This window comes from Camelina sativa, chromosome 5 (genome assembly GCF_030686135.1).
Source record: "Camelina sativa cultivar CO46 ecotype springtype chromosome 5, ASM3068613v1".
In the NCBI taxonomy this organism is placed as follows: domain Eukaryota; kingdom Viridiplantae; phylum Streptophyta; class Magnoliopsida; order Brassicales; family Brassicaceae; genus Camelina; species Camelina sativa.
Genome location: NC_141884.1, coordinates 14844073 through 14868707, shown reverse-complemented (window position 1 = coordinate 14868707; position 24635 = coordinate 14844073). Strand labels below are relative to the sequence as shown.

General features: G+C 31.6%; 4 protein-coding genes across 4 annotated transcripts; 3 read left to right on the top strand and 1 right to left on the bottom strand.

Annotated features, from left to right (window-relative positions):
- Nucleotides 1-283: 283 nt before the first annotated feature.
- Nucleotides 284-1365, bottom strand: LOC104786885 (cyclin-dependent protein kinase inhibitor SMR11). The gene is made up of 2 exons (XM_010512338.2): nucleotides 1225-1365; nucleotides 284-1120 (listed from the first exon to the last, which is right to left on the bottom strand). The coding sequence occupies exons 1-2, from the start codon at nucleotides 1259-1261 to the stop codon at nucleotides 624-626; spliced, it is 534 nt and encodes a 177-aa protein (XP_010510640.2). The 5' UTR covers nucleotides 1262-1365; the 3' UTR covers nucleotides 284-623.
- A 4643-nt stretch (nucleotides 1366-6008) lies between these two features.
- LOC104789254 (putative GATA transcription factor 13) lies at nucleotides 6009-9362 on the top strand. The gene is made up of 3 exons (XM_010514985.3): nucleotides 6009-6191; nucleotides 6619-6890; nucleotides 8449-9362. Exons 2-3 carry the CDS (start codon nucleotides 6642-6644, stop codon nucleotides 9058-9060), a joined length of 861 nt encoding a protein of 286 aa, XP_010513287.2. The 5' UTR covers nucleotides 6009-6191; nucleotides 6619-6641; the 3' UTR covers nucleotides 9061-9362.
- A 1537-nt stretch (nucleotides 9363-10899) lies between these two features.
- LOC104786883 (putative GATA transcription factor 13) lies at nucleotides 10900-13703 on the top strand. The gene is made up of 3 exons (XM_010512335.3): nucleotides 10900-11215; nucleotides 11639-11844; nucleotides 12887-13703. Exons 2-3 carry the CDS (start codon nucleotides 11650-11652, stop codon nucleotides 13499-13501), a joined length of 810 nt encoding a protein of 269 aa, XP_010510637.2. The 5' UTR covers nucleotides 10900-11215; nucleotides 11639-11649; the 3' UTR covers nucleotides 13502-13703.
- Nucleotides 13704-15293: 1590 nt separating this feature from the next.
- LOC104786882 (putative GATA transcription factor 13) lies at nucleotides 15294-18334 on the top strand. Its single transcript, XM_087450085.1, has 3 exons — nucleotides 15294-15616; nucleotides 16136-16399; nucleotides 17584-18334. Exons 2-3 carry the CDS (start codon nucleotides 16148-16150, stop codon nucleotides 18190-18192), a joined length of 861 nt encoding a protein of 286 aa, XP_087306211.1. The 5' UTR covers nucleotides 15294-15616; nucleotides 16136-16147; the 3' UTR covers nucleotides 18193-18334.
- The last annotated feature ends 6301 nt before the right edge of the window (nucleotides 18335-24635 follow it).

Below are 24635 nucleotides of genomic sequence, written 5' to 3'. Positions count from 1 at the left end.
TGCGTCATGGCTCATTTGCCTCTGATCCTTGGTTTACAATAGCCCACAACAAAGATCTCAGTGGAACCCTTTTGACCACATTGAGAATCACAATCATTTCAGTTTCCACAATCGTTGAGCAATCCTTGATTCTGTAGTAAACTTGAGTACAGTTTTCTGGTATCTTTAACTCTGCAGATAAAGAAAAAGCTCTGACATATTTAACACATACACTAACTTTTTTCTTTGTGGTGGTTCCTTCGCGTATCCAACATAGACACATTGCCAAAATTGAATTCAAAAAGGGGGAAAGATAAAAACTTTATTAAAGATTCCTCACCGCTCATAAGTTGCAGGAAACATGAACACAAATTACAGACAAGAAAGAAAGAAAAAGGATTGGTTTTTATTTTAAATCTAAAAAAACAGAAGAAACTCCGAATATCTCCAACATCAACTAGCCTAGCTAGCATTAGCAATACACATAATAAAAAGCCTAAGAAGACTGTACAAACAAAGTCAAACCAAGAGCCACACAAGAGTTTTAGAAAAAAACCCCTGAAAAGCTCCTTATAGCTAACAACTCAGGTCATACAACAACAACAACAACAACAACTCATGTCAGTCTAAACTCCATGTCAGATTCAGAACAGTTTCCTTCTCAATCCAGAATCAATGTTCCTCGATATCTTAGTGAGCTTCATAGGAGCTCCAGGACAAGTATCATCAATCATCTTCGAATCCAGACTCCGAGAAGAAGGAGGCGGTGTCTTGCAACCATCAAAACACCAAACCTCAGCAGCAGAAGCAGAAGCAGAAGCAGAAACAGAAACAGCAGCTACACCTTGACTCTGCAACGAGAAAATGATTCTCAACAGACTCTGGTAAATAGACTCTACAATTTCTTCATCAGATACCAAAACAAAATCTGAGATTGAACTGGAATCAATCTTCATCGATTCGACTCCTATGTCACTCTGTGTGGTTATTATCTCTTCTTCCGACAGAGAAGAATCAGAATCGATGGTGGCTGGAATCGAATCTGGGACATTAGGGTTTGGAGTTTTGGGCGGCTCTATAATCGAAGCTGTTTCTTTGACGACTTCACATGGCTCTTCTTGCTCCATCGAGTTTACGAGACCTAATAAGCCCACAAACACAATAATCAAATCTCAGCAGAGTAAAGTAAAGGAAGGCGAAGGAGAAGGAGAAGGAGAAGGAGAAGAGAGAGTGGTCTGTGTGTACCTGACGGCTCTGTTCTTTGCTTTTTTGTTTGCGCCATTTTTTAGGGGTTTTTTTTCATTTATATTTTTGGGAATGAGAAGTGAATCTTAGCCGTTGGATTGATTTTGCAATTTTATATCTGACGGCTGTCTTTTAACATAGGAGAGACTTTGGAGTTCTCGCCTGTGAGGCTGTGACAACAACTACAGTTAAGTTGCGTTTGTCTCTTTTTTTTCTTTTTTGTTTTGTTTTGTAATGTAAAATTGTTAAACCGGAATGGATGATTGGTTAAAATTAAAATGAGAACATAAAAAGATATATATATATATAAATCTTAATTCATTAAAATTTTCAAATATTTATTATTAGTAATACAATTATACAAATGTCATGTTTCAAAGTTGTGGCGACAATCAAGCTTATACTAGTTTGTTGCTTAGTAATGTTGAACCGATTGGCAATTTGAAGAAATTAGTTTGGGTATCCCTTCGCTTCGGTTTAGTTCATCTGAACGTTACGGTTAATCCAAAAATATGAACATTCGTCGTCATCGACCCACCATCGTCTTAACCAGTTTCATATCGTTGAGCTGCTTCATTGTCGTCACTACCTTCTCTAACAGAAACAACGTTGTCTTTACATTTCTCTAGAGTTTACATTTCTCTAGAGTTACTATAGGTTTTAACCCGTGGTACACCACGTGCATATAATTTTTATTATTATTTGTATTTTATATTGTATTTGTTTGTTAAATATTAGATGTTTTGTAAATAGAGGAATAACTAAATTTTCCTGCAGTATTATGGCTAAATATTTATATTAATTTTTTAATCCGAAATATACTTCATGACCATTTATTTGTTATATTTAGTTTGTTTTGTTTAGTGTTTGAGATTCTATTTTGATTTTTAATTATTATAACAAATAAATAAGTCATTTATACGATATGATTAAGTCACATTGTTTCTAATAATTTAATTATTTTACACATTCTTAGTTAAATCAACTTTATTTTATATGTCAAATATTCTAATACTAATAGTGTTGAAAAATAATAAAATGAGGATTTAACCCATGTTTGCACAAATTTAAAGATATTTTAATAATTCTAACATGGCATTTTTATAACTCATCTACTATATAACCTTATTATATAGTATTTTAAAATTTTTAATTTTACATATTTGTAATATTTTAAAATTTTATTAAGTTAATATATATTAATTATAATATTTAAATAAATATGTTACAAAGTTATTCTTACGTTAAGAATCAAAGCTCACATGTATTTGAAGACAAAGGGAATCAAATTGTTGTTTTCTTTTTTTTTGCAAATGATTCAGAGATATAATATCTTCAAAACACAATAGAAGGTGTGGTTAAATATATCATAGTTTCTATTTCCATATTGATTTTACTGTAATTTTTTATAGTTGGAATGAAATGTAAAATATTTAGGAAACAAAATCTGAAGTAATGTTATTTTTGGAAATTTATTAGGGATTCACTTTTTAAATAAGTTTTTAATTAAATACAAATAAAAGGGTAGAACCCAAAATGTACTTAAAAATATATATATATAGATATGCGTATCACACTTAGATTTTTTTCTTGCTCATAACCAAATTTCTAGGGGTGGGCAAAAAAACCGAACCGAACCAGATCGAAATAAATGGTTTGGTTTGGTTATGGTTAAATCTAAAAATCCGTTTGGTTTTCATTTTAATTAACTATTTGGTTTAGGTTTGGTCTGGTTAAAAACCTTAAAACCGAATGGTTTTTTTGGTTTTTTATAAAAATTTAGGATAATTAGATATAATTACTAATTAGTTTCTCAAACTTATAAATTTATATTGTATAACAATATCAATAATTTTTTTTTATTGGGCTTTAGTTATTGATCTCCTATTAATCTATCGAATTACAAAACCTTAGCCTATATATATTCATTATTACTTTTATGCTTATTTTTAGTTACATATCAACTATTTATTTTTTTAAAGCATGGAATAACCGTTAAAAACCAGAACCAAACCGAAACCGAACAAAACTGTGATAGATATGGTTTTTATATGGTTTTCTTTTTGATAAAACCGAAAAACCATAAACCGAAAAAACCGAACCGTAACCAAACCGAATTATATATGGTTTCTTTATGGTTCCAATTTTATAAAACTAAAAAAAACCGTAAACTAAAAAAACCGAACCGAAACCAAACCGAAAAAACCGAACGCCCACCCCCTACAAATTTCCGCCATGTTACCCATTTTGGCCAAGCACTTTTCATTAGTTAACATGATCAAATTGATGAATAAAGTAATTCTAAATTGTATTAACCAAATATATTAAATTTATCCGATTTTTAACTGAATTTCAATGAAAAGACTTAATATTTAGTTTTTTTTGGTTCCTCACCCTATATAATAAGGAACTTCATAAATTCTCTTAAATATAATACATTTTAAAATAGAATAAATTAAACTAATATGGATGGCAAAAGACTTTTAAGCTTTTCAAGTATCTAAAACTTTTTTTTTTCTCATACAATTTTAGTTTTATCAATAAAAAATATGAATAAAATTATCATGTACATTATATTGGTGGTGTTATTTTAGTTTAACTCTTTGTCAAAGACACAAAGTGATAAAACTATATCTTGAAATTTAATAGAACCCATCATGTGGAAGCTAGGCCGGAGGAGACCCACTTTCCCATGAGGAAACTCCATTACCATTAAGTTTTTGTACACTCTCCTCACGTAATCGTCGGTGATCTCTCTATTTCATCTTTAGTTTGACGAAATATGAAAATATCAACAACTTTGCACACACACACACAAAAAAAAAGAAGGAAAATATTAGCAACAGAATGATAATACTAATAAGTAAGAAGAAAACAATAATTGAATCAGATCGGATCTAAAAGAGCATGTTATCTGATTTGACATGTGGGCCGTTCATGAGTTTGATATTTTGGTTCCTACCTAACTACTCTACGCAATCATAGCTTTCTCTGTTATATTGATAACTTCATGGCTTGGCTTCAAATTGATACAATTTATTTTATTTGTAGTGTGTTGTTGACTTGTTGTTAACTTGTTATCGACATATATTACTCAGATCGTATGTATAGGTTTTCAGAAGTTGCAAAAAATATAAACAGAATCTGATGGTTTGTTTTTCAAGAATGACTACTGTTTTGATTTTATAAAAACCAGTTAATTAAACATTTATGATTTCAATAAAAAATACCTAAAAAGATGGTAACCAGCCAATTTTTTTAACAAAAGTTGCGTGATATTTTTCTAATTTTTTCTTTTGCTTTTTCTAAATATACTATTTTCAACACTTACCAATTTATCCAAAAATAAAACCCTTTTTTTTTCATATGCAAGGAACCTATGTTTTAGTTATCTTTGAATCAATCTTTTGGCATTACTTCTGAAAGTTTTATTTTATTTATACGCAAAACATTGATTCATTAATCAAAATCTGATGGTTTAATTTCAAGAATGACTTTTTTGATTTTGCAAAAATCAGTTAATCACACATTTATGATTTTAATAAAAATACCTAAAAAAATATGGTAACCAGCCAAATTTTCTAACAAAATTTGTGTGATATTTTTCTAAATTTTTCTTTTGCTTTTTTCAAATATACTATTTTCAACATTTACCAATTTATCCAAAATAATCCTATTTTATTTTTTTATATGCAATAAACCTATGTTTATTTATTTTTGCATCATTCTTTTGGCATTACTTATGAATTATTTATTTCTTTATATGCAAACATTGATTCATTTATCCTATGTTTTCTGCAATAAATTTATGTTTATTTCTATGTGCTTCATTATATTTAAAAAAATCAAAAGCTAAAAATATTATTCAAGATTTTGCAAAAATTAAAAATCAATACTAAAAAATCAAAAATCAAAAACTGCAAAACATCATGACTTAAATCTAACAACAAAAATCTAAACCATGAATTGTTAGTGATAAGCCCAACCCCAAACATTAAATTTAACCTAATATTACAAACTACAAATAATATTAAGAGTAAAAGTAATATCTACTGATCTAATTTTTGAACATCATTTCCACTCACATAATTAGTATGCTAATGAAATCTGTTTTGTTGGGAATACTTAAGTTCATTAATCGAAACCTTAAAATTAAGAAAGTCATCTATCCTAATTAATTTATATTTCATCACTCTAGATAAAAAAAAAAATTAGTGTCAAAAACAGTACTTTTACCATAATTTGTTGAATTTATCCAAGAAACACCAAAAACTTAATAGCATCCAAACCATTAATATTACCTTGATCATATAGTATCAACTCGTAATTCTTTTAAACTTTTACGATAAAAATTTCATATTATAATGATCATAAGATAAATTTTTCTGTAGACAATAATATTTTATCATATAATAAATACATATTTAAATAAAAATACCATGATCCCAACGACAATTAAAAAATGGGAAATTTTTAAAATACCTCTTTTTCAAAATCACTATTCAAAAATATTCCTCAATAAAACTTTATTCAAAGTGTCACTAAAAATCATATACTGTATGTATCCAAATATATGTGCAAACTTATAAAAATATAAACAAATTAGCTGTATATTATAAACCTTATAAAATTTTATAAATATTCAGATTGAAAATAGATAGACGATATGAGCATTTAAAAAAAAAAAGTAAAATAAAAAGAGTATTTTCAAACATTCCTTAAAAAATAATGAAATTAAAGTTCTACAGTATCTTTTAGATATTAATTACTTAAAAAAATTACTGTTTTCTTTCAAAAGAAAAAGAAATAAATCTACAGCACATTCTCTCTCTCTCTTTCTATCTCTCTCATGTTCTGTAATCCCTAAATCCCCAATTGGGACAAATTAGTCTCTCTCTCTCTCTCCCACACACCCTTTGCTCGTGCTTGGGGAATGCGTTCTGTGTAGTCAGCTGCTGTATCGGAAGGTTTGTGTGTCTCTCTCTGTCTCACTCTCTTTCTCTTTCACTTTCTCAATTATCTCTGTTGTGCTTTTTTTGTTCTTTTTTGTTTTTTTTGGATTATGAGACAGTACAAATGTATAAGAAGATGAATGATTTGTTCTTTGTCTCGTGTTTGAATTCAAATGTTGAATTGAATATTAAAAATGAAATCTTTTTTGACTCAAATTTTAAAAGTTATGATTTTTTAGTTAATAGGAAATTAAAAATGAAATCTTTTGACTCAAATTTAGTCTTTTGCCATATCTGTTCTGGAATTTTGCTTTTATTGAGTCAACATATTGAGTGAGCTAATGGGAAATTGAATTTTAGTCATACAGACGCTGGTTGATTCTTACTTGGCTTGGCTTTGCTTACACTTATGTTTATGTTGTTTTCTCTGTCTTGTCTATAGTTTTTGTGAGCAGTGAGTGACAAATGAATAACGGTTCTTGGTTACCTGAAGAGGACTTCAAGGGTCTAGAGGATAATTTCTTTGATAATCTTGTTGAGCATATGGATGATATTCCCCTTGAAGACATTGAAACTGCTGATGATGATGAGGAAGATTGGGTTACCGGGTTTAAAAACCTCGGTCCTCCACCATTGGATGTGCTAACGAGTTTGTCCTCTGAGTTCGATTGCAAGGTACAGCGTGTGCGAGTCCACAAGCCTGCAACCATTGTGGTGAGTAGTTCTTAGGCTTGTACACATTTAATTAAGCATAACTCCAAATTTATTGCATATAACTTCTTTCACTATGCCACATTTAACATCATGCAAATCTTTGATTTAGGAAAGTTGTAACATATGGTACTTCCGTATTCAAGTTTGATAGCTTTTTATTGCTTAATGATTGATCACACTAATCTACATAGCTCATGCATATTACTTGAAAGATTTTTGAAACACGATCACAGCACACATCCCCTGTAAGACAATGATTCAATATTGTATTTCATCATTGTTCTTTCAGATTTAAACCTCAGTAGCATTTTTACCACATAACGTTAGAAAATACGAGGAAAAGGGGATTCACTTTGCATCGTTTGTGCAACTTGATATATTGTTCACGCATTCACATCCCACATTTGCATTAGGAAGTAAGTTTTGTACACCGCAACATGTCAATTCTTTTGAATTTAAGCTTCAGTTGGTTATTCTTGCATTGGTAGCTAATTTGTGTTTTCTTAAAATCACTCTTATCTACATTAGGAAAGTGCATCATTTTGAATTGAAACTTTATTTATTTAAGCTTCACACGATTACAATATCCATTTTCATTAGGAAATAGTTTTGCATGTATATCTCCCATTCTATTGAATATAAGCTTCCATAGCTTTTTACTGAATTATGTGTGTGTAAAAGTCAAAGAGTCACGCTTGTCTATACGAATTCTTATGTATCGTTTATGCATCATTTGGCTAGAGATGTGTAGAAGTCAAAAAATTATTGCTTATATACATCACACATACATGTTACTTCGGTAGATTATCCACACAATCACAATGCACATTTGCAAGAGGAAAGTAGTTTTGTGTCAGTATTAGCTAATGTTTCTGTGAGTTTGAAACACAATTGCTATTTTTTTACCCATTTCGGAAAGCACCTAGAAAATAATCCTCATTATGGTGCACCCGAGAGTGTATATGTTAAGTCTATGAATGTATAAGAGAAAAAGACTGTGGGGTGTCTTAGGTCTATCACTTAAGCTTTTTCTTGTGTCAAATGCCCATGGATAGGAATAGTTGCCAGCTATATATATAGAACATGGCTAAATAGGTATGGGCGTTGAGTGTTTCTGTGCCTTTGTGGCAGGGAGAGTTTTGGGGTTCTCTTGATCTCTTCAACAAACACAAAGTTACTTTGGTTAGTTTAGTGTCTGTGTTTGTTCTTGAGAGGAACAAAGAAGACATTGTTTTCTAAATCTATCAGTGTGTATGTACATATAGCACAAGAAGGATGAGGCATAGTATCATTATCAATTTGATATGGAAAGCAGTTGATCTGGATGAAATCATGCTCGTGTTTTGTTTGTATACTTTTCTTTGGTTCTCACTTAACTTGAGGGAGACAAACCATAATTGCAGCATATCAGATCCTGTTTTGTAAGGAGAGAAACTTATGAAGATCATGTCTTCGTTTTTACCATGAATAATCTTTGTTCTTTCTCTTTACTTTTTGTATGCATTGAATATGTTTCTGAATTTAGATTCATTTACTTTGATTGACTTCATGCGTGCAGAAGCAGTCGAGTTCTTCGGATGTCTCTTCTACTGTTGATAACTTCCCTCCTGATGTCAAAGTCTCGAAGTTATTTCAGTCTACAAGCCCAGTCTCAGTTCTGGAGAACAGCAATGGTTCCGCCTTGTCCCATAACCAAAACAGAATTCAGAGACTGGCCTTTCTTGTGAAAGGCATCAGAAGCAAGCGCAAACGCCCCACAACGCTGAGATTCTTCCAGTCACTTGGAGCAGAGATGTCTCAGATGTTTGTTCCGGAGGAATCAGAATCAGAGAATTCTGCCAAGAAGAAACGCAAGAAATATAGGAGTCCTCCCCAGCCGGTCTGTCACAGTCCAGAACTATTTAACCCAGATGGGACAGTCCGGAAGTGCACTCATTGCGAGACAACTAGGACCCCGCAGTGGAGGGAAGGACCCTGTGGGCGTAAAACCCTCTGTAATGCTTGCGGAGTACGGTTCAGATCAGGCCGTCTTGTTCCAGAATACCGTCCAGCATCAAGCCCGACCTTCGTCCCAACCGTGCATTCAAATTCGCACAGAAAGATCATTGAGATGAGAAGGAAAGATGAAGGCCAGCTGGAAACCAGAAAGATCCGTACCGTGACTTCCTGAGCATAGGAGACTAAAAGAGGGCTTTGTAACTTCAGCAGACCAAATGAGTTTGGTCTATGATAAAAGGACAAAATTGTGAGGATTTGTAGAATTTGGTCAACTCTCTTCTCTTGGAAGACTGATGTTCTTAAAAACTAGGGTTTAGGGTTTGTCTTTTTTTTTTTTTCTTTAATCTGATGCGGAGAGTTTAGGGTTTTTGTTGAAATTTAGGGTCTTAGTTGTTGTTTGATTATTTGGTTATGTTTGAAAGAATGTTTGGCTGACATCTATTTTTTTATCAGAGTAGTGTAGTGTAGTGCACCTTCGGCTCGGGTTCTTATCTCCTCACTAAAATAGGACTTATTAACCTGCTTTGGTCCCGGGTCTATTGCCAGAGCCTCTCGGATAAGAGTGATGTAATGCCATTTTTGTTTTCAAGAAGCAACCACATTATTTTATTTTTTTAGTGTCATCTATTCTCCACTATCACACGACAATGCTTTACACTTTTACAGAATAGGTCGGAACTATTCGAAGTTTAAACTTAAAAGTTAAAACCATAAGACAAAACTAAAATTGTTGTAATAAAATTTGGATATATCATATTTAAAGTATTTTCCTTTTTTTTTTTAAGTTAGACTTGTTGATGAAACCTAATGATGGAAAATGAAAACAGAAACTCACAAACAAAGTCATCACCAGATGTTAAAACATATACTCACAAAGTCATATAACCTGCGCAACCCAAGTTAGTGGGCTTGATATCTCACAAAGTCATATAACATGTTTAAAATACATTCATATTTGAGTAGGGTTGGATATGTCATATAAACATGTATTTTTCTATTCTCGTTTTAAAATTTAGTAATATTCCTCTTCAATGTATCACTCTAAAATAGATATATACTTTAAATATTGGTATTAAAAAATAGAGTTAATTCTATAGGATAATCCTAGCATTTCTTCTAATTTGGAGAAGATTTTATTTTATAAAAGAATTTAGAGTGAAAAAAATAGACGGAGATTGGAGATGTCTTAACTTTAACAACAAAATTATAAACCATGCATCATAAACCCAACCTTAAACTTTTAATTCAACCTACTTTTACAAACTGTAAACCGTATTAAGAGTAAAAATGATAACTACAGTTTCTTTTAAATTTTAACTACAGCTTATTCTAAAATTTTAACATCATTTTCACTCACTTAGTTAGTATGATAATAAAATCTGTTTTACGAGGATAGGAAGTTCATTAATCAAAATTAACCTTAAATTTATGAAAGTCGTCTTAACAAATGATTTTACTAAATTTCTTACACGATTTTTTTTGTGTCGTAACAAATATTAGGACCATCACTTGTTAAACATTTATTATCGAAGAAAAGCCGGTTAAATTAGTAACATCAAAAAAATTAATAAGGCAGATAATCTGAAATACTTTTTTTTAAAACTCCTATGACAAAATTTCATATTACCGTGAATTTGCAGATAATTTTCTACAGTTAAAAAACACTAATTTATTATTTAATTAATATAATAATAAAAAAGCATTATCCCAACAACTAGAAAAAAATGAAAAAAAAGTTTTATTTTTAAGTAACAGTTAATCAAAAATTTACTGTATTTTGTATTTTTCAGAAAGAAAAGACAACTAATTTATTATTTAATTAATGTAATATTAAATACCATTATCCCAACAACTAGAAAAAAATGAAAAAAAAAAGGTTTTATTTTTAAGTAACAGTTAATCAAAAGTTTACTGTATTTTGTATTTTTCAGAAAGAAAAGACAATAAAACTTTTAAGTTTCTTAGATATATTTTTTATTATCACTTATACAGGTTGTAATAAAATATGATTAGGTTAAAATATTCTTGAATCTATATCATTGGTGCAAAATCTCAAAAATCTCAAGTTAAGATAAGTTTTGATAATATAGCTGTATGTTTTTTTCCTCTAAAAATGTGTATATATATATTTTTCTTAAAGGAATTGCTTAATATAATCTTTTGAATAGAAATCCTTCCATTAACACTTGTCTCTATCTCTCTCATGTTCTGTAATCCCTAAATCCTCAAATTGGGACAAATTAGTCTCTCTCTCTCTCTCTCTCTCTCTGACACCCTTGCTTGTGCTTGGAGAATGCGTTCTGTGTAGTCAGCTGCTGTATTGGAAGGTTCGTGAGTCCCTGTCTCACTCTCTTTCTCGTCCATTTTCTCAATTATCTCTGTTGTGTTGATTATGAGACAGTACAATTGTAAAAGAAGATGGATGTTTTGTTCTTTGTCTCTTGTTTTATTTGTGTGCCCCAAAACTGTTAAAACAGAGACTGTTCTTATGATTTCTCGACATGGGTTTGAATTCAAATGAAGAATTGATTATTAAAAATGAAATCTTTTTTTGCCTGAAATTTAGAAAAGTTGTGATTTTTTTTCTTAATAAGTAAAGAGGAAATTAAAAATGAAATATTTTTAACTCAAATTTATTCTTTTTTTTGCCATCACTGTTCTGAAACTTTTTGCTTTATTGTTACTCTCTATTGAGTCAGTGAGCTATATGTAAATTGAATTTATATCTTGTCTATGGTTTTTTTGGGCAGTGAGTGCAAAAATGAGTAACGGTTCTTGGTTACCTGAAGAGGACTTGAAGGTTCTAGAGGATAATTTCTTCGACAATCTTGTTGATGATATCGATGATTTTCCCCTTGAAAACATCGAAACCGCTGATGATGATGAGGAAGATCGGGTTGCCGGGCCTCCACCATTCGATGTGCTAACAAGTTTGTACACTGAGTTAACTTGCAAGGTACAGCGTGTGCGAGTCTAGAAGCCCGCACACCATAAATCCAGTTTGCATTATCTATAGATTTAGCCTTGTGACCACATTTATTGCATATAACTAACTTCTTTCACTATGCCACTTTTAACAGCATGCAAATCTTTGATTAAGGAAAGTTGTAACATAAGCTTCCGTCGCTTCTTATTGCGTGATATGCAACTGGATATATATTGTTCATGCAATGGCATTCCACATTTGCAATTTGTATTAGGAAGAGATTTTGGTACACTTGCAACATGTCAATTGTTTTGGATTTAAACTTTAGTATGTTTTTATTGCATCATTTTGAATTTCATAAAAATCACTCTTATCTACATTAGGAAAGTGCATCATTTTGAATTGAAACTTTAATTATTTACGTCACACATGCATGTTACTTCGGTAGTATTAGCTAATGCTTCTGTGAGTTTGAAACACAATTGCTGTTTTCTTACCCATTTAGGAAAGCACCTAGAAAATAATCCTCAGTATGGTTCAGTCGAGAGTGTATATGTTAAGTCTTTGAAGGTATATGAGAAAAGACTGTGCAGTGTCTTAGGTCTTTCACTTAAGCTTTTCATGTGTCAAAATTCCATGGATGGGAATAGTTGCTATCTCTCTATATATATAGGACATGGCTAGATAGGTATAGGCGTTGAGTGTCTGTGTGCCTTCAGGGTTCGGCTGGTTGCGTGGCAGGGAGAGTTGTGGGGTTCTCTTCAGTAAAACACAAATTTACTTTGGTTAGTGTAGTGTCTGTGCTTGGTCTTGAGAGGAACAAAGGAGTAAACTGTTTTCTAAATCTATCAGTGCGTATACTTTTCTTATGGCTCTCTTCATTCTGAAGAAATGTTCTTTGTTTCTCACTTAACTTGAGGGAGACAAACCATAATTGGCAGCATATCAAATCCTGTTTTGTAAGGAGATAAACTGATGAAGATCATGTCTTCTTTTTCTTTACTTTTTGTATGCAATTGAATATGTTAGTGAGTTTAGATTCATTTACTTTGACTGACTTCATGCTGTGCAGAACCAGGCGAGTTCTTCAAATGTCTCTTCTACTGTTGATAGCTCCCCTCCTGATGTCAAAGTCTTGAAGCTAATTCAGTCTATAAGCCCAGTCTCAGTTCTCGAGAACACCAGTGGTTCCGCCTTGTCCCATAACCAAAACATAATTCAGAGACTTGGAGCAGAGATGTCTCAGCAGTTGGTTCCGGATGAATCAGAATCTGAAACTCACCTCTCTTCTGAAAATTCTGCCAAGAAGAAACGCAAGAAACAGAAGAGTCTTGCCCGGAAATGCACTCATTGCGAGACAACCAGTACCCCGCAACGCAAGAAACAGAAGAGTCTTGCCCGGAAATGCACTCATTGCGAGACAACCAGTACCCCGCAACGCAAGAAACAGAAGAGTCCTGCCCGGAAATGCACTCATTGCGAGACAACCAAGACCCCGCAGTGGAGGGAAGGACCCCGTGGGCCTAGAACCCTCTGCAATGCTTGCGGAGTACGGTTCAGGTCAGGCCGTCTTTTTCCAGAATACCGTCCAGCATCAAGCCCGACCTTCATCCCAACTGTACATTCAAATATGCACAGAATGATCGTTGAGATGAGAAGGAAAGATGAAGGCCAGCTTGATACCTGAAAGATCCGTACCGTGACTTCCTGAGCATAGGAGACTAAAACAGGGCTTTGTAACTTTGGTCTATGATAAAAACAAAATTGTGAGGATCTCTAGAATTGGTTAACTCTCTTCTCTTGGAAGACTAATGTTCTTAAAAACTAGAGTTTAGTGTTTGTGTTTTTTTTTTTAATCTGATGCGGAGAGTTTAGGGTTTTTGTTGAAATTTAGGGTCTTACTTGTTGTCTAATCAGAGTAGGGTAATGAACCTTAGGCTCGGGTTCGTATCTCCTCGCTAAAAAGAAGGACTTATTAACCCTTTGGTCGCTGGCGTGAGGGGATTACGGGTCTATTGCCAGAGCCTCTCGGATAAGAGTGATTGTTTAATGCCATTTTTGTTTTGGTAACCTATATTCGAGAAGCAACCATATTATTTTACTTTTCAGTGTCATCTATACTAGTATACTACACTATCACACAACAATGCTTCACAGAATATATCGGAACTATTCGAAGTTTAGACTTGAAAGCATTAGACAAAACTGAAATTGCTGTGATTAAATTTGGATATATGAAGTATTTTTCTTTCTCGCGAAGCATTGTCTTAGTTTGTATAATGGCCATAACATTTGATGAGCAATATAAAGTATTTGGGTGCACAAAATTAAAAAAAAAAAAAAAAAATACTACTAAAGTTATGTAAGATATGTATGTATTTTTCTATTTTCGTTTTAAAGTTTAGTAATGTTTCTACTCAATGTATCACTCTAAATAGAGGTCTTAGTATAAAAGACAGAGTTTCTCCTATAGAATAGTCCTATCATTTCTTTTATTTTGGAGAGGATTTTATCTTTTTTTTTTACAACAACAACTAGATTGACTCAAGCGAGCTAATACAAAAGAACATAGAGAATATTTTATCCTATAATGGAATTTAGAGGAAAAAATAGAGTAGGGTTGAAGATGCTTTTAATTCTAACAACAAAATTGTAAACCATGAATCATAAATCCAACCTTGAACCTTAAATTCAACCTAGTTTTATGTAAACCATATTAAGAGTAAAAGTAATAACTACACTTTCTTCTAATTTTAACATCATTTTCACTTACGTAGTTAGTATGCTAATGAAATTTGTTTTACAAGGAATACTAAGTTCATTAATCGAATAACCTAAAATTTATGAAAGTCGTCTTAACAAATAATTTTACTAAAAAAAAAATTTATACTACTAAATTACCTGCAATTATTTTTAGTGTCGAAACTCGAAACAAATATTAGTACCATCGCTTGTTAAAAATCTATTCTGTAAAATTAATAGCATTAAAAACATTTAATATCATCTTAGTCATATAATCTGAACTCATTTAGAAACAAAAAAAACTCCTACCAAAAAAATCTCATATTCCAAGGTAATTTTTTAAAATTAAAGAGTACTAAATTATTATGTAGTTAATAGAATTTTGAATAATAAAATACCAATATACCCATCAACAATAAAAAGAATGAAAATAAACATATTTGTTCAAGTATCAATAAATCAAAAGTGTTACTGTACTTATATTGTATTTTTTCAAAAAAAAATGAAAAGACAATAAAACTACTAAGTTTCTTAGATATTTTTTTAATTATCACTTATACAGATTGTGATAAAATATTCTTGTACCTATATCATTGGTGCAAAATCTCAATGTTAAGATAAGTTTTAATGATAAATAATAGCTGTAATATTTTCCACTGAAATCTTATAAATTCCTTTTTTTCTTAAATGAATTGCTTAATATAATATTTTGAATAGAGATCCTTCCATTAAAACTTGTCTCAGTTTCCTGCAATTTGTACAAAATCATTTAAAACTTTTTCTTTAAAGTGAAGTAAATCTTTAGAAACATATAATTTGGAAACTCATTTTTCCCAAACAACAAAAAAAAAAAAAAAATTGAATGGTAAAGTCAAAGATATGACACAATTGAAATCCCGTGTACATTAACAACATTACATTACCTCTCTCCCTCTCTCTCTCTATCTCATGTTCTGTAATCCCTAAATCCCCAAATTGTGACAAATTAGTGTCTTTCTCTCACACACCCTTGCTCGTGCTTGGGGAATGCGTTCTGTGCAGTCAGCTGCTGTATCGGAAGGTTCGTTGGGTCTCTCTCTGTCTCACTCTCTTTCTCTTCCATTTTTCTCAATTATCTCTGATTATGAGACAGTACAAAATGTAAAAAAGAAGATGTTTTGTTCTTCGTTATGATTCTTCCTTGTCTCGTGTTTTGTTATTCTGTGCCCTAAAACTGTTAAAAACGGAGACTGTTCTCATGATTTCTCGAAATGGGTTTGAATTCAAATGTTGAATTGAATATTCAAAATGAAATCTTTTTTTGCCTAAAATTCTCAGCCAATTCATATGTAACGACAAAATGAAATCTTTTTTTTGACTCAATTTAGTCTTTTTTTGCCATTTCTGTTCTGTAAATTTGCTTTATTGTGTTACTCTCTCTCTCTCTATTGAGTCAACATATTGAGTGAGCTAATGGGAAATTGAATTTTAGTCATACATATACGCTTTATGTTTATGTTGGCTTGGCTTTGCTTTGCTTAAACTTATGTTAATGTTGTTTTCTCTGTCTTGTCTATGGTTTTTTTTTTTAATTGAGCAGAGTGAGTGACAAATGAGTAACGGTTCATGGTTACCTGAAGAGGACTTCAAGGGTCTTGCCGATAATTTCTTTGATAATCTTGTTGAGCATATGGATGATTTCCCCCTTGAAGACATCGAAACCGCTGATGATGATGAGGAAGAAGATTGGGTTACCGGGTTTAAAAACCTCGGCCCTCCACCATTGGACGTGCTAACGAGTTTGTCCTCTGAGTTCAATTGCAAGGTACAGCGTGTGCGAGTCCACAAGCCTGCAACCATTGTGGTGAGTGACTAAGTAGTTCTTAGGGGTTATACACATTTAATTAAGCATCTCACTTTGATAGATTGTTTACTTTGCATCATTTATGCAACTTGATATATTTGTTCATGCAATCACATCCCACATTTGCATTTTTGGTACACTGCAACATGTCAGTTCTTTTGTATATTAGCTTCAGTTGGTTTTTTGTTGCATTGAAAAGAATCACTCTTATCTGCATTAGGAAACTGCATCATTTTGGATTTTTTGAAACTTTATTTATTTACGTTAACTTGATTGTTCACACGATTACAATATCCATTTGCATTAGGAAATAGTTTAGCATGTGATCACCCACCCATTCTATTGAATTTAAGCATCCATAGCTTTTTACTGAATTAGGTGTGTGTAAAAGTCAAAGAATCACGCTTGTCTATATGGATCATTTAGGCAAGAGATGTGCATGTGCTAGAGGAAAATAGTTTTGTGTCAGTATTGGTGTAATGCTTCTGTGGGTTTGAAACACAATTACTATTTTCTTACCCAGTTAGGAAAGCACCTGAGAAAGTAGTAATCTGAGAGTATGTATGTTAAGTCTTTGAAGGTATATGTGAAAAGGACTGTGCAGTGTCTTAGGTCTTTAATTTTACCTTTTCCTGTGTCAAATTCCCATGGATAGGAATAGTTGCCAACTCAGCAGCTGGTATATGTATAGGATGTGGTTAGATAGGTAAGGGCGTTGAGTGTTTCTGTGGTTGTTTAGGGCCTTTGTGGCAGGAAAGGTTTTTTTTGGGTTTCTTGATCTCTTCAACAAAACTTTAAATTACTTTGGTTAGTTAAGTGTCTGTGTTTGTTCTTGAGAGGAACAAAGGAGAAACTGTTTTCTAATTCTATCAGTTTGTATGTGTATATGTAGCACAAGAAGGATTAGGCTTAGTATCATTGTCAATCTGATATTGAACTCTGTTGATATATGAGGAATCATGCTCAGGCTTGTTTCGTTTGTATACTTTTCTTATGGCACTCTTTATTCTGAAGAAATCTTCTTTGTCTCTCACTTAACTTGAGAGAGACATACCATTATTGGCAACATATCAGATTGTCTTCTTTTTTACCATGACTCTTGTTCTTTTTCTTTACTTTTTTGTATGCATTGAATATGTTACTGAGTTTAGATTCATTTACTTTGATTGACTTCATGCGTGCAGAAGCAGTCGAGTTCTTCGGATGTCTCTTCTACTGTTGATAACTCCCCTCCTGATGTCAAAGTCTCGAAGCTGTTTCAGTCTTCAAGCCCAGTCTCAGTTGTCGACAACACCACCAACGGTTCCGTCTTGTCCCAAAACCAAAACAGGATTCAGAGACTGGCCTTTCTGGTGAAAGGCATCAGAAGCAAACGCAAACGCCCCACAACGCTGAGATTCTTCCAGTCACTTGGAGCAGAGATGTCTCAGCATTTCGTTCCGGATGAATCAGAATCTGAAACTTACCTCTCTTCCGAGAGTTCTGCCAAGAAGCGCAAGAGGAACAAGAGTCGTCCGGCCCCGTCGGTCTCCAGTCCAGAACTATTTAACTCAGACGGGACAGTCCGGAAATGCACTCATTGCGAGACAACTAGGACACCGCAGTGGAGGGAAGGACCATGTGGGCGTAACACCCTATGCAATGCTTGCGGAGTACGGTTCAGGTCAGGCCGTCTTGTTCCAGAATACCGTCCAGCATCAAGCCCGACCTTCATCCCAACCGTGCATTCAAATTCGCACAGAAAGATCATTGAGATGAAGACTAGAACAGAAAGATCCGAGCATAGAAACTAAACAGGGCTTTTGTAACTTCAGTAGACCAAATGAGTTTTCTAATTAATTCACGCTTTTTTTTGTGTGTTTCCGCTTGTTTAGTACCATCATTTTCGATGTCGTTATTTTTTTATAGAATTATTAAGCTTATTTAGGACAAAAATAGTACATGGTATAATTAAAGCTATATTAAATATTGAGATTAGGTCTGCGTATTTACGCCGGTACAAGAATTATGTGTAGAATTCTATTGAAAATATTTATATATTAATAGTATCCCATATATTAATTCTATATTTTATTTGGTAAAAAGATTTTAAAATCGGTTTAAACTTAATGCACTTCATCTTGTAATATAATTTGTTTGATAGTTTTTTTTTTTTTTTGCGGGAATAGTATTCTGACATTTTAACGTCTAATAGCCATTGATTCTGACATCTCTATAAGCTGAAGCTAGCTAAGTCATGTTAAATTCGAGGAATGAGCATACGATCTTGATTGTAGAAGACTTCTTAAATTTATCTGATTCACGGGGATTTAAGAAGCTTAAAGACCTAGATTTATCTGATTCACGGGGCTTTTCACAAACTTGTTTTGTGTGAGTTTTTTTGTAGTATTTTTTTGTTCTCATTCTTTTATTTTTCTTGTGCAGTGGCGTTGTGGAGTGTGACTTACGTTTGGAAGTTCTGACACTTCACGGATGTGAAGATCTACTAGAGTTACACATATGCTATCTTTGATTTTGTTTAATAAATTGTAAAATGCTTATACTAACTCTTGTCAATCTTTATGAAGGTTTAACTTGGAACATTTTTTGGGTATAATATAAGCTTTGAAATGTAAGTATAGTATCTTGATTAGCATAATATAATAATTTGTTAATGGCAAACTTGTAATTTACGTTTTGTTTTGGACAGGCGGAAAGAGATAGTGTTTGATCTTGATGAATACAATCAGTTTTTGTTGGATGCGGGTGATCCAACTAATGGCCAACATTTTGCTGAAGAAGATGATGCTACTGCTCCAAGACTCATACACTGGGTGATTTGAGGAGTGGTATTACCGTATTATTAATTAAGGAATCAATGTAATCGAATTTGAAAGAATTTAAAGTTTCTAAATAATTTTAGTGATATTTCATTCTGTGCTTTATAGATTCTATTAAATTTAAGTATCTATTCAACTAACTACGTTTGCTTGTGATGGTATGTTGTTTTAAAAGAATTTAATAGAAAATTCAAAGAATTCGACGTGCTATTATTTGGCTAGCATTAGTTAAGATGTTTAACAATATTTTAAATTTTATTTTTCCTTTCGCCATCGATTTTTTTTTGTATTTTCATAATTATTAGAATTTAATCTCAAAAAGATTTCACAATTATTAGCATTAGTTAAGATGTTTTACATCCATGCCACTATAGATTTAAATCAAAATTTATTACATAAATTAAAACTATTTGTAGTCATTTAATTTGAATCTATATTACTATTTTTTTTAAACAACAAATTATTTTTAAAAATTGATAATTATTCATATTTTATTAAAATAAAGTCCATTCAAATTTTTCCACCACATCAAACTTTTTTTCTATATTCAAATATTTCACGGATGAAATGTATTTTTACACAAAATAGTCACAAATTTGAATAATAATAAAAAATTAGTTACATATTTTGTTTTATACAAACGAATCTTAGATCTCAAATAATAATTTTATTTGAATCGATTTATACGCACTATGTGCGGGTTGTTTACCTAGTTATCGTATTATTACTTAAAAAATCAAAATAATCGAATTTGAAAGAATTTAAAGTTTCTAAATAATTTTAGTGATATTTCGTTATGTGCTTTATAGATTCTATTAAATTTAAGTATCTATTCAACTAACTAAGGTTGCTTGTGATGGTATGTTGTTTTAAAAGAATTTAATAAAAAATTCAAAGAATTCGACGTGCTATTATTTGGCTAGCATTAGTTAAGATGTTTAACAATATTTTAAATTTTATTTTTCCTTTCGCCATCGATTTTTTTTTGTATTTTCACAATTATTAGAATTTAATCTCAAAAGGATTTCTTCCACACAATCTGAAAAATTAAACCTTTTCTACAGATTCTGATTTTTCAAAAAATGTTAAAATACAAAATAGAAAGTGGCATTCCAGCTTAATTTTTTCTAAGCACTGGCTTATGAGTTTATATACAATAAAGTAACTCTTTGTAATATCTTTACAAACCAAATATTACTCTATAAAAATGTACTTAAAGAATATAAAGACTAGGTGCTAATTCTGACTTTTTAACTTCTAGTTGCCATTGATTCTGACTTTTTTTTTTTAACTTGTAATAGACTTCCTCATCTCTATAAGCTGAAGCCAAGTCATGTTAAAATCGAGGGATGAGCATACGATCTGATTGTATAATAAGACTTGACATTCGTCTATTGAGTTGACCTTCAAGGGAAGTTATACATTTTGCTGAGTTTAGTTAGAACTATTGTTTACACCAAGGCAATGCTTTTCCTTGCAACCTCGAATTTGATCCATGATTGAGTACCTTTGCTGACTCTCCCATCTCTCACGAAAGAGACTTTTGTCAAACCGAAAAGGTTTTCTGATATTTGGGTTGGAGACATCAATATTATGAAAATTGGTGTATGATCTGAACCATTAAAATCCAAATTTTTTGGTTTAAAGTGTGGAAATTCAGAAATTTTTAACACGTGGTTTAGAAAACACTCAACCTTTCTCTCTCTCATCTCTTCGGTTGTCAAACATGAATTTAGAACTCATCATTCAAATCTACAATTTTATCAAATTGAATATATAATATAACATCAAATAAATTATTATTCTTTTTTTCAAGCAAACAAAGTTGTTTAGGTAATAAGAATATTGAACAAAGACAAAGATGAATTAAAAAGAAAGAATCAAATAGTATAAAACAATATACTAGAGCAATGCGAACTACTATGCTTTTTCTTTGCCGCTTGGTTTCTTTTCTTTTGATGTTTGCCCGGAAGTTGTTGGTTTGGTGTTGTTAGCGGATGTCCAGGGGACTGCGATCCCACGGTCTGTTCGTATGTAGTTTCTTTATTTTATAATAAAACATAGGAGACTTTGTCTCCTTTTTCACACCAAAAAAAATATACTAGAGCAATGCGTATTCTTGTCTCTCCTAAGAGTGATTTGAGAGGTGTGATTACCATAAAACGGCTTCTCACTCTTTACAACGATTCAGTTTTTATTCAAGGGTTCACCTTTTTCGATTGTATACTTAAGTAATTTGACCGTCATCTATGGATATTGACATTGGTGACGATTCAATTATACTTCAATTATGTGATTTTGAGATTGATTTCAAAGAGAAAAAAGAGGAGTATTGTTCACATTCCACTTCTGTTACAAAATATTTTGTTTCAAAGTCTGGAGAATCCAGAGCCATCATCAATACTAGTTTGTAGGATAATTCGATATGAATTTTTGAATCTCTTCAAGATAGTGTTAGCCAAACATTGGATTTGCATTTGAGTGAAGTCATTTTCGCAAAAAAAAAAAAAGAAGAAGAGGAATATAACATATATCACCAAGACAACATATATAGTTAACATTTCTTTTTTTATATAGTTTTTTTTTCTCTCCGTATAGTAAATGTTGTTGTAAACTTGTAATCATCTATATTTTAATGGTTCTGAAAAAAAAAATATGAAAAAAGACAACTTAGTTTTGATCGTCAAAAAAAAAAAAAAAAAAAAAGACAAATGAAACAGAAGGTGTCATCTGAATCTGAAGACATAACGACACAGATTCCTCAGACTTCGTTGTCTTTCCCTTCTTGTAGGGTCCCCTTTAACCCCCAATTATGTCTCTTCCCTCATTTGTCCTCATTCGTTTTTATTTTATTTTATTGTTTTAATAATTCTAGACTGTTTGCCAAAAAAAAATAATTCTAGACTTATTAATGGACAAAAACAAAATCATTTAAGAGTTTTGAGTGGAAAAAAAAACCATCAGTGGATACAAAAAAAAAAAAGAAAAACACTAAATTATTACGACCCAACTTATCATCAATTATTTTATATTTTTTCTTATCATCGATTATTGTTGAGAGCTACTCGACTAATTTACTTTTTCCAAATTTATTATTATTAACATGCATTCAAATACAGATGTCACATTTAGGAGTCTCATTTCATAACATTTGATGTCGACCAAAAAAACAAAATTTAATATTCCTAAAAATCATACATAAAATAGTTTTGATATTGAAAAAAAAAGAGTGTAAAACAAAGAATATTTACCATATTTTTATTATTGAAATGGACAAAAATCTTTTAACCAATCTTTACTTGAAACAAAAATAATAAACCAAGAGATTACAAAAAACAAAAAAACAATAAATCTAAAGATATATAAATGGAATCAGTTGGCCAATCATGTTTCAGCTTAAGGATTTAACGTGGGAGACAAAGCAAGCCGTGATGATGATGCCACGTGTACATTCACATATGTGCCAGCTCAGCAACTAAACAAGTCAACTGTCGTAGAAAGTGTTTTACTTTTACTACTAAGTTGTCTTTAGCTGTCATGAGCGTAAGTTAACGAGTTGTCAACAGTATGTGTTTTAAATGCGCGTCAGGCGCAATATAGTCTCTCGCTCTGTCCTTGTCGTTTGGGCCCAAACCGTTTTTTTAGTTTTGGCCCACTTTTATTAATAAGCAGCCACTGTTGTTCTTTTCTATTTTTCCAATGTTACAAAGATATTTTCGTCCACAATATCATCAAATTGCATGATTTGGTGAGATAATGGTAAAAGTTTGGGATGGGCGCTAGTGGGACGTTTAGAATGGGCGTAGTCTAACAAAAAATAGCTAAATTTAACTAAAGAAATTAATAACTAAAATTTGTTCTATGATAATTAGTTACGAATGAAATTATTGCAAGTATCAAAATTATTAAACAGATTAATAAAATATATATTTAAAAAGACTGGTCCAATATTATTAAGAACATATCTAAATTTATATTTAAAAAATTAGTCAGAATATATCCAAATTTATATTCTCTGAAAATTTGGCCACAAAATATGATCCGAAAATGTCATTTACACCTAAAATTTCAATGACTAATTAATATATATTTTACTTGATGTCATTAGATTAAATTCATTATTTTTGTTGGATTATTGATGTTTGTGTGACTGGAAATTGATATATATATATATATATATACTTGGTCATGTTCGTAAGAAAACACTTGAGAGCATTTTTAAATAATTATCCATAATGTTATAATTGTATATATGACTTTGGATAATTTAGAGAAGACTTAAACAAATGTTAGCATACAGTAATATATATGCTACTTTGAGAGCTATTTTGGATAATTTAGAGGAGACTTTCCACAATATATATGCTATTTTGTTGGTGAACATACGCAACATGTTTTCTCTTTGCAGGTGAGAGAGAACAAATATCTCACAAGCACTATTCTTAAGATGTGAAACTAGAAAAAGCTTTGTGGTTACCATTTTGAATCTTGATCTCCCTTTTTGACATAAATCTTTAATCTCCAATCCTATTCCTCTACAAAAAAGCAAATTTACAATGTTTTAGCATAGGTTAACTCGGGACAAGAGCATTAAATATTATCTAACCACATCAAGTATATATATAGTATTTGGAAAAGAAATGGTTGGCACCTACGATTATATATTTTATAATTTCATTGTAAATCAAAATAACAAATAACAGATGTCACGATTATGCACATGCAGTTCGTCTTATCTTTTCATATGCAAGTTATAGCTTAAATTCTTTGATTTGATATGTCTCTCTTGTTTTTCATTAGCAAGAAAACATAATCCACGAAGGTTAATCATTTAGGGGATGGGTTTTTCAATATCCCAGTTTTATTACAAACATAAACTTTTGTTTCTTATGGGATTTGTTGACCAATAAAGGAATTGTGAGGGTTTGGAAAATGAAAAAAAAAAAATTTATATATAAGAGTTAATGGTGGATTTAAGCAGTTGACGGTGAAACATGGAAAGAGACGTTTGGGTGGTTTGGTTTGGTTGTCTGAGCAGTGACGCTTCTATTTGATTTGGAAGGTTTGGCGGACAGTGACACAACAACTTAACTACACCCATCTTCCCTTTTGTCACATCTCATGTCTTTCAACCATCTATCTATCTCTCTCTCTCTCTCAATAAAAGATTGTTAGGAACTTTAGGATTGAAAACTGATCATACAGACATAATTAAATTGTTTGAAACATATATACAATTATACAAATGACATCGGGTTCACTAGCTTTGACATATGCGTTATAGCAGCTAATAGACATGACATAACAATCCCAACATGAATGATGTTAAAAATAACAAAAACAAAATTATAACATGAATAGAACTCCAAATACTAATATGAAATTATATATTTATATTTGTCTATATAGCATGTTAT

What these genes read in the sequence shown, in the direction of transcription:
- LOC104786885 (XM_010512338.2), bottom strand. Translation starts at nt 1,261, where the DNA reads ATGGCGCAAACAAAAAAGCAAAGAACAGAGCCGTCAG. An exon ending in GCAAAGAACAGAGCCGTCAG is followed by an intron (nt 1,121 to 1,224) that starts GTACACACAGAC and finishes TGGGCTTATTAG; the next exon opens with GTCTCGTAAACTCGATGGAG.
- LOC104789254 (XM_010514985.3), top strand. Translation starts at nt 6,642, where the DNA reads ATGAATAACGGTTCTTGGTTACCTGAAGAGGACTTCAAGGGTCTAGAG. An exon ending in ACAAGCCTGCAACCATTGTG is followed by an intron (nt 6,891 to 8,448) that starts GTGAGTAGTTCT and finishes TCATGCGTGCAG; the next exon opens with AAGCAGTCGAGTTCTTCGGA.
- LOC104786883 (XM_010512335.3), top strand. Translation starts at nt 11,650, where the DNA reads ATGAGTAACGGTTCTTGGTTACCTGAAGAGGACTTGAAGGTTCTAGAG. An exon ending in ACACTGAGTTAACTTGCAAG is followed by an intron (nt 11,845 to 12,886) that starts GTACAGCGTGTG and finishes CATGCTGTGCAG; the next exon opens with AACCAGGCGAGTTCTTCAAA.
- LOC104786882 (XM_087450085.1), top strand. Translation starts at nt 16,148, where the DNA reads ATGAGTAACGGTTCATGGTTACCTGAAGAGGACTTCAAGGGTCTTGCC. An exon ending in ACAAGCCTGCAACCATTGTG is followed by an intron (nt 16,400 to 17,583) that starts GTGAGTGACTAA and finishes TCATGCGTGCAG; the next exon opens with AAGCAGTCGAGTTCTTCGGA.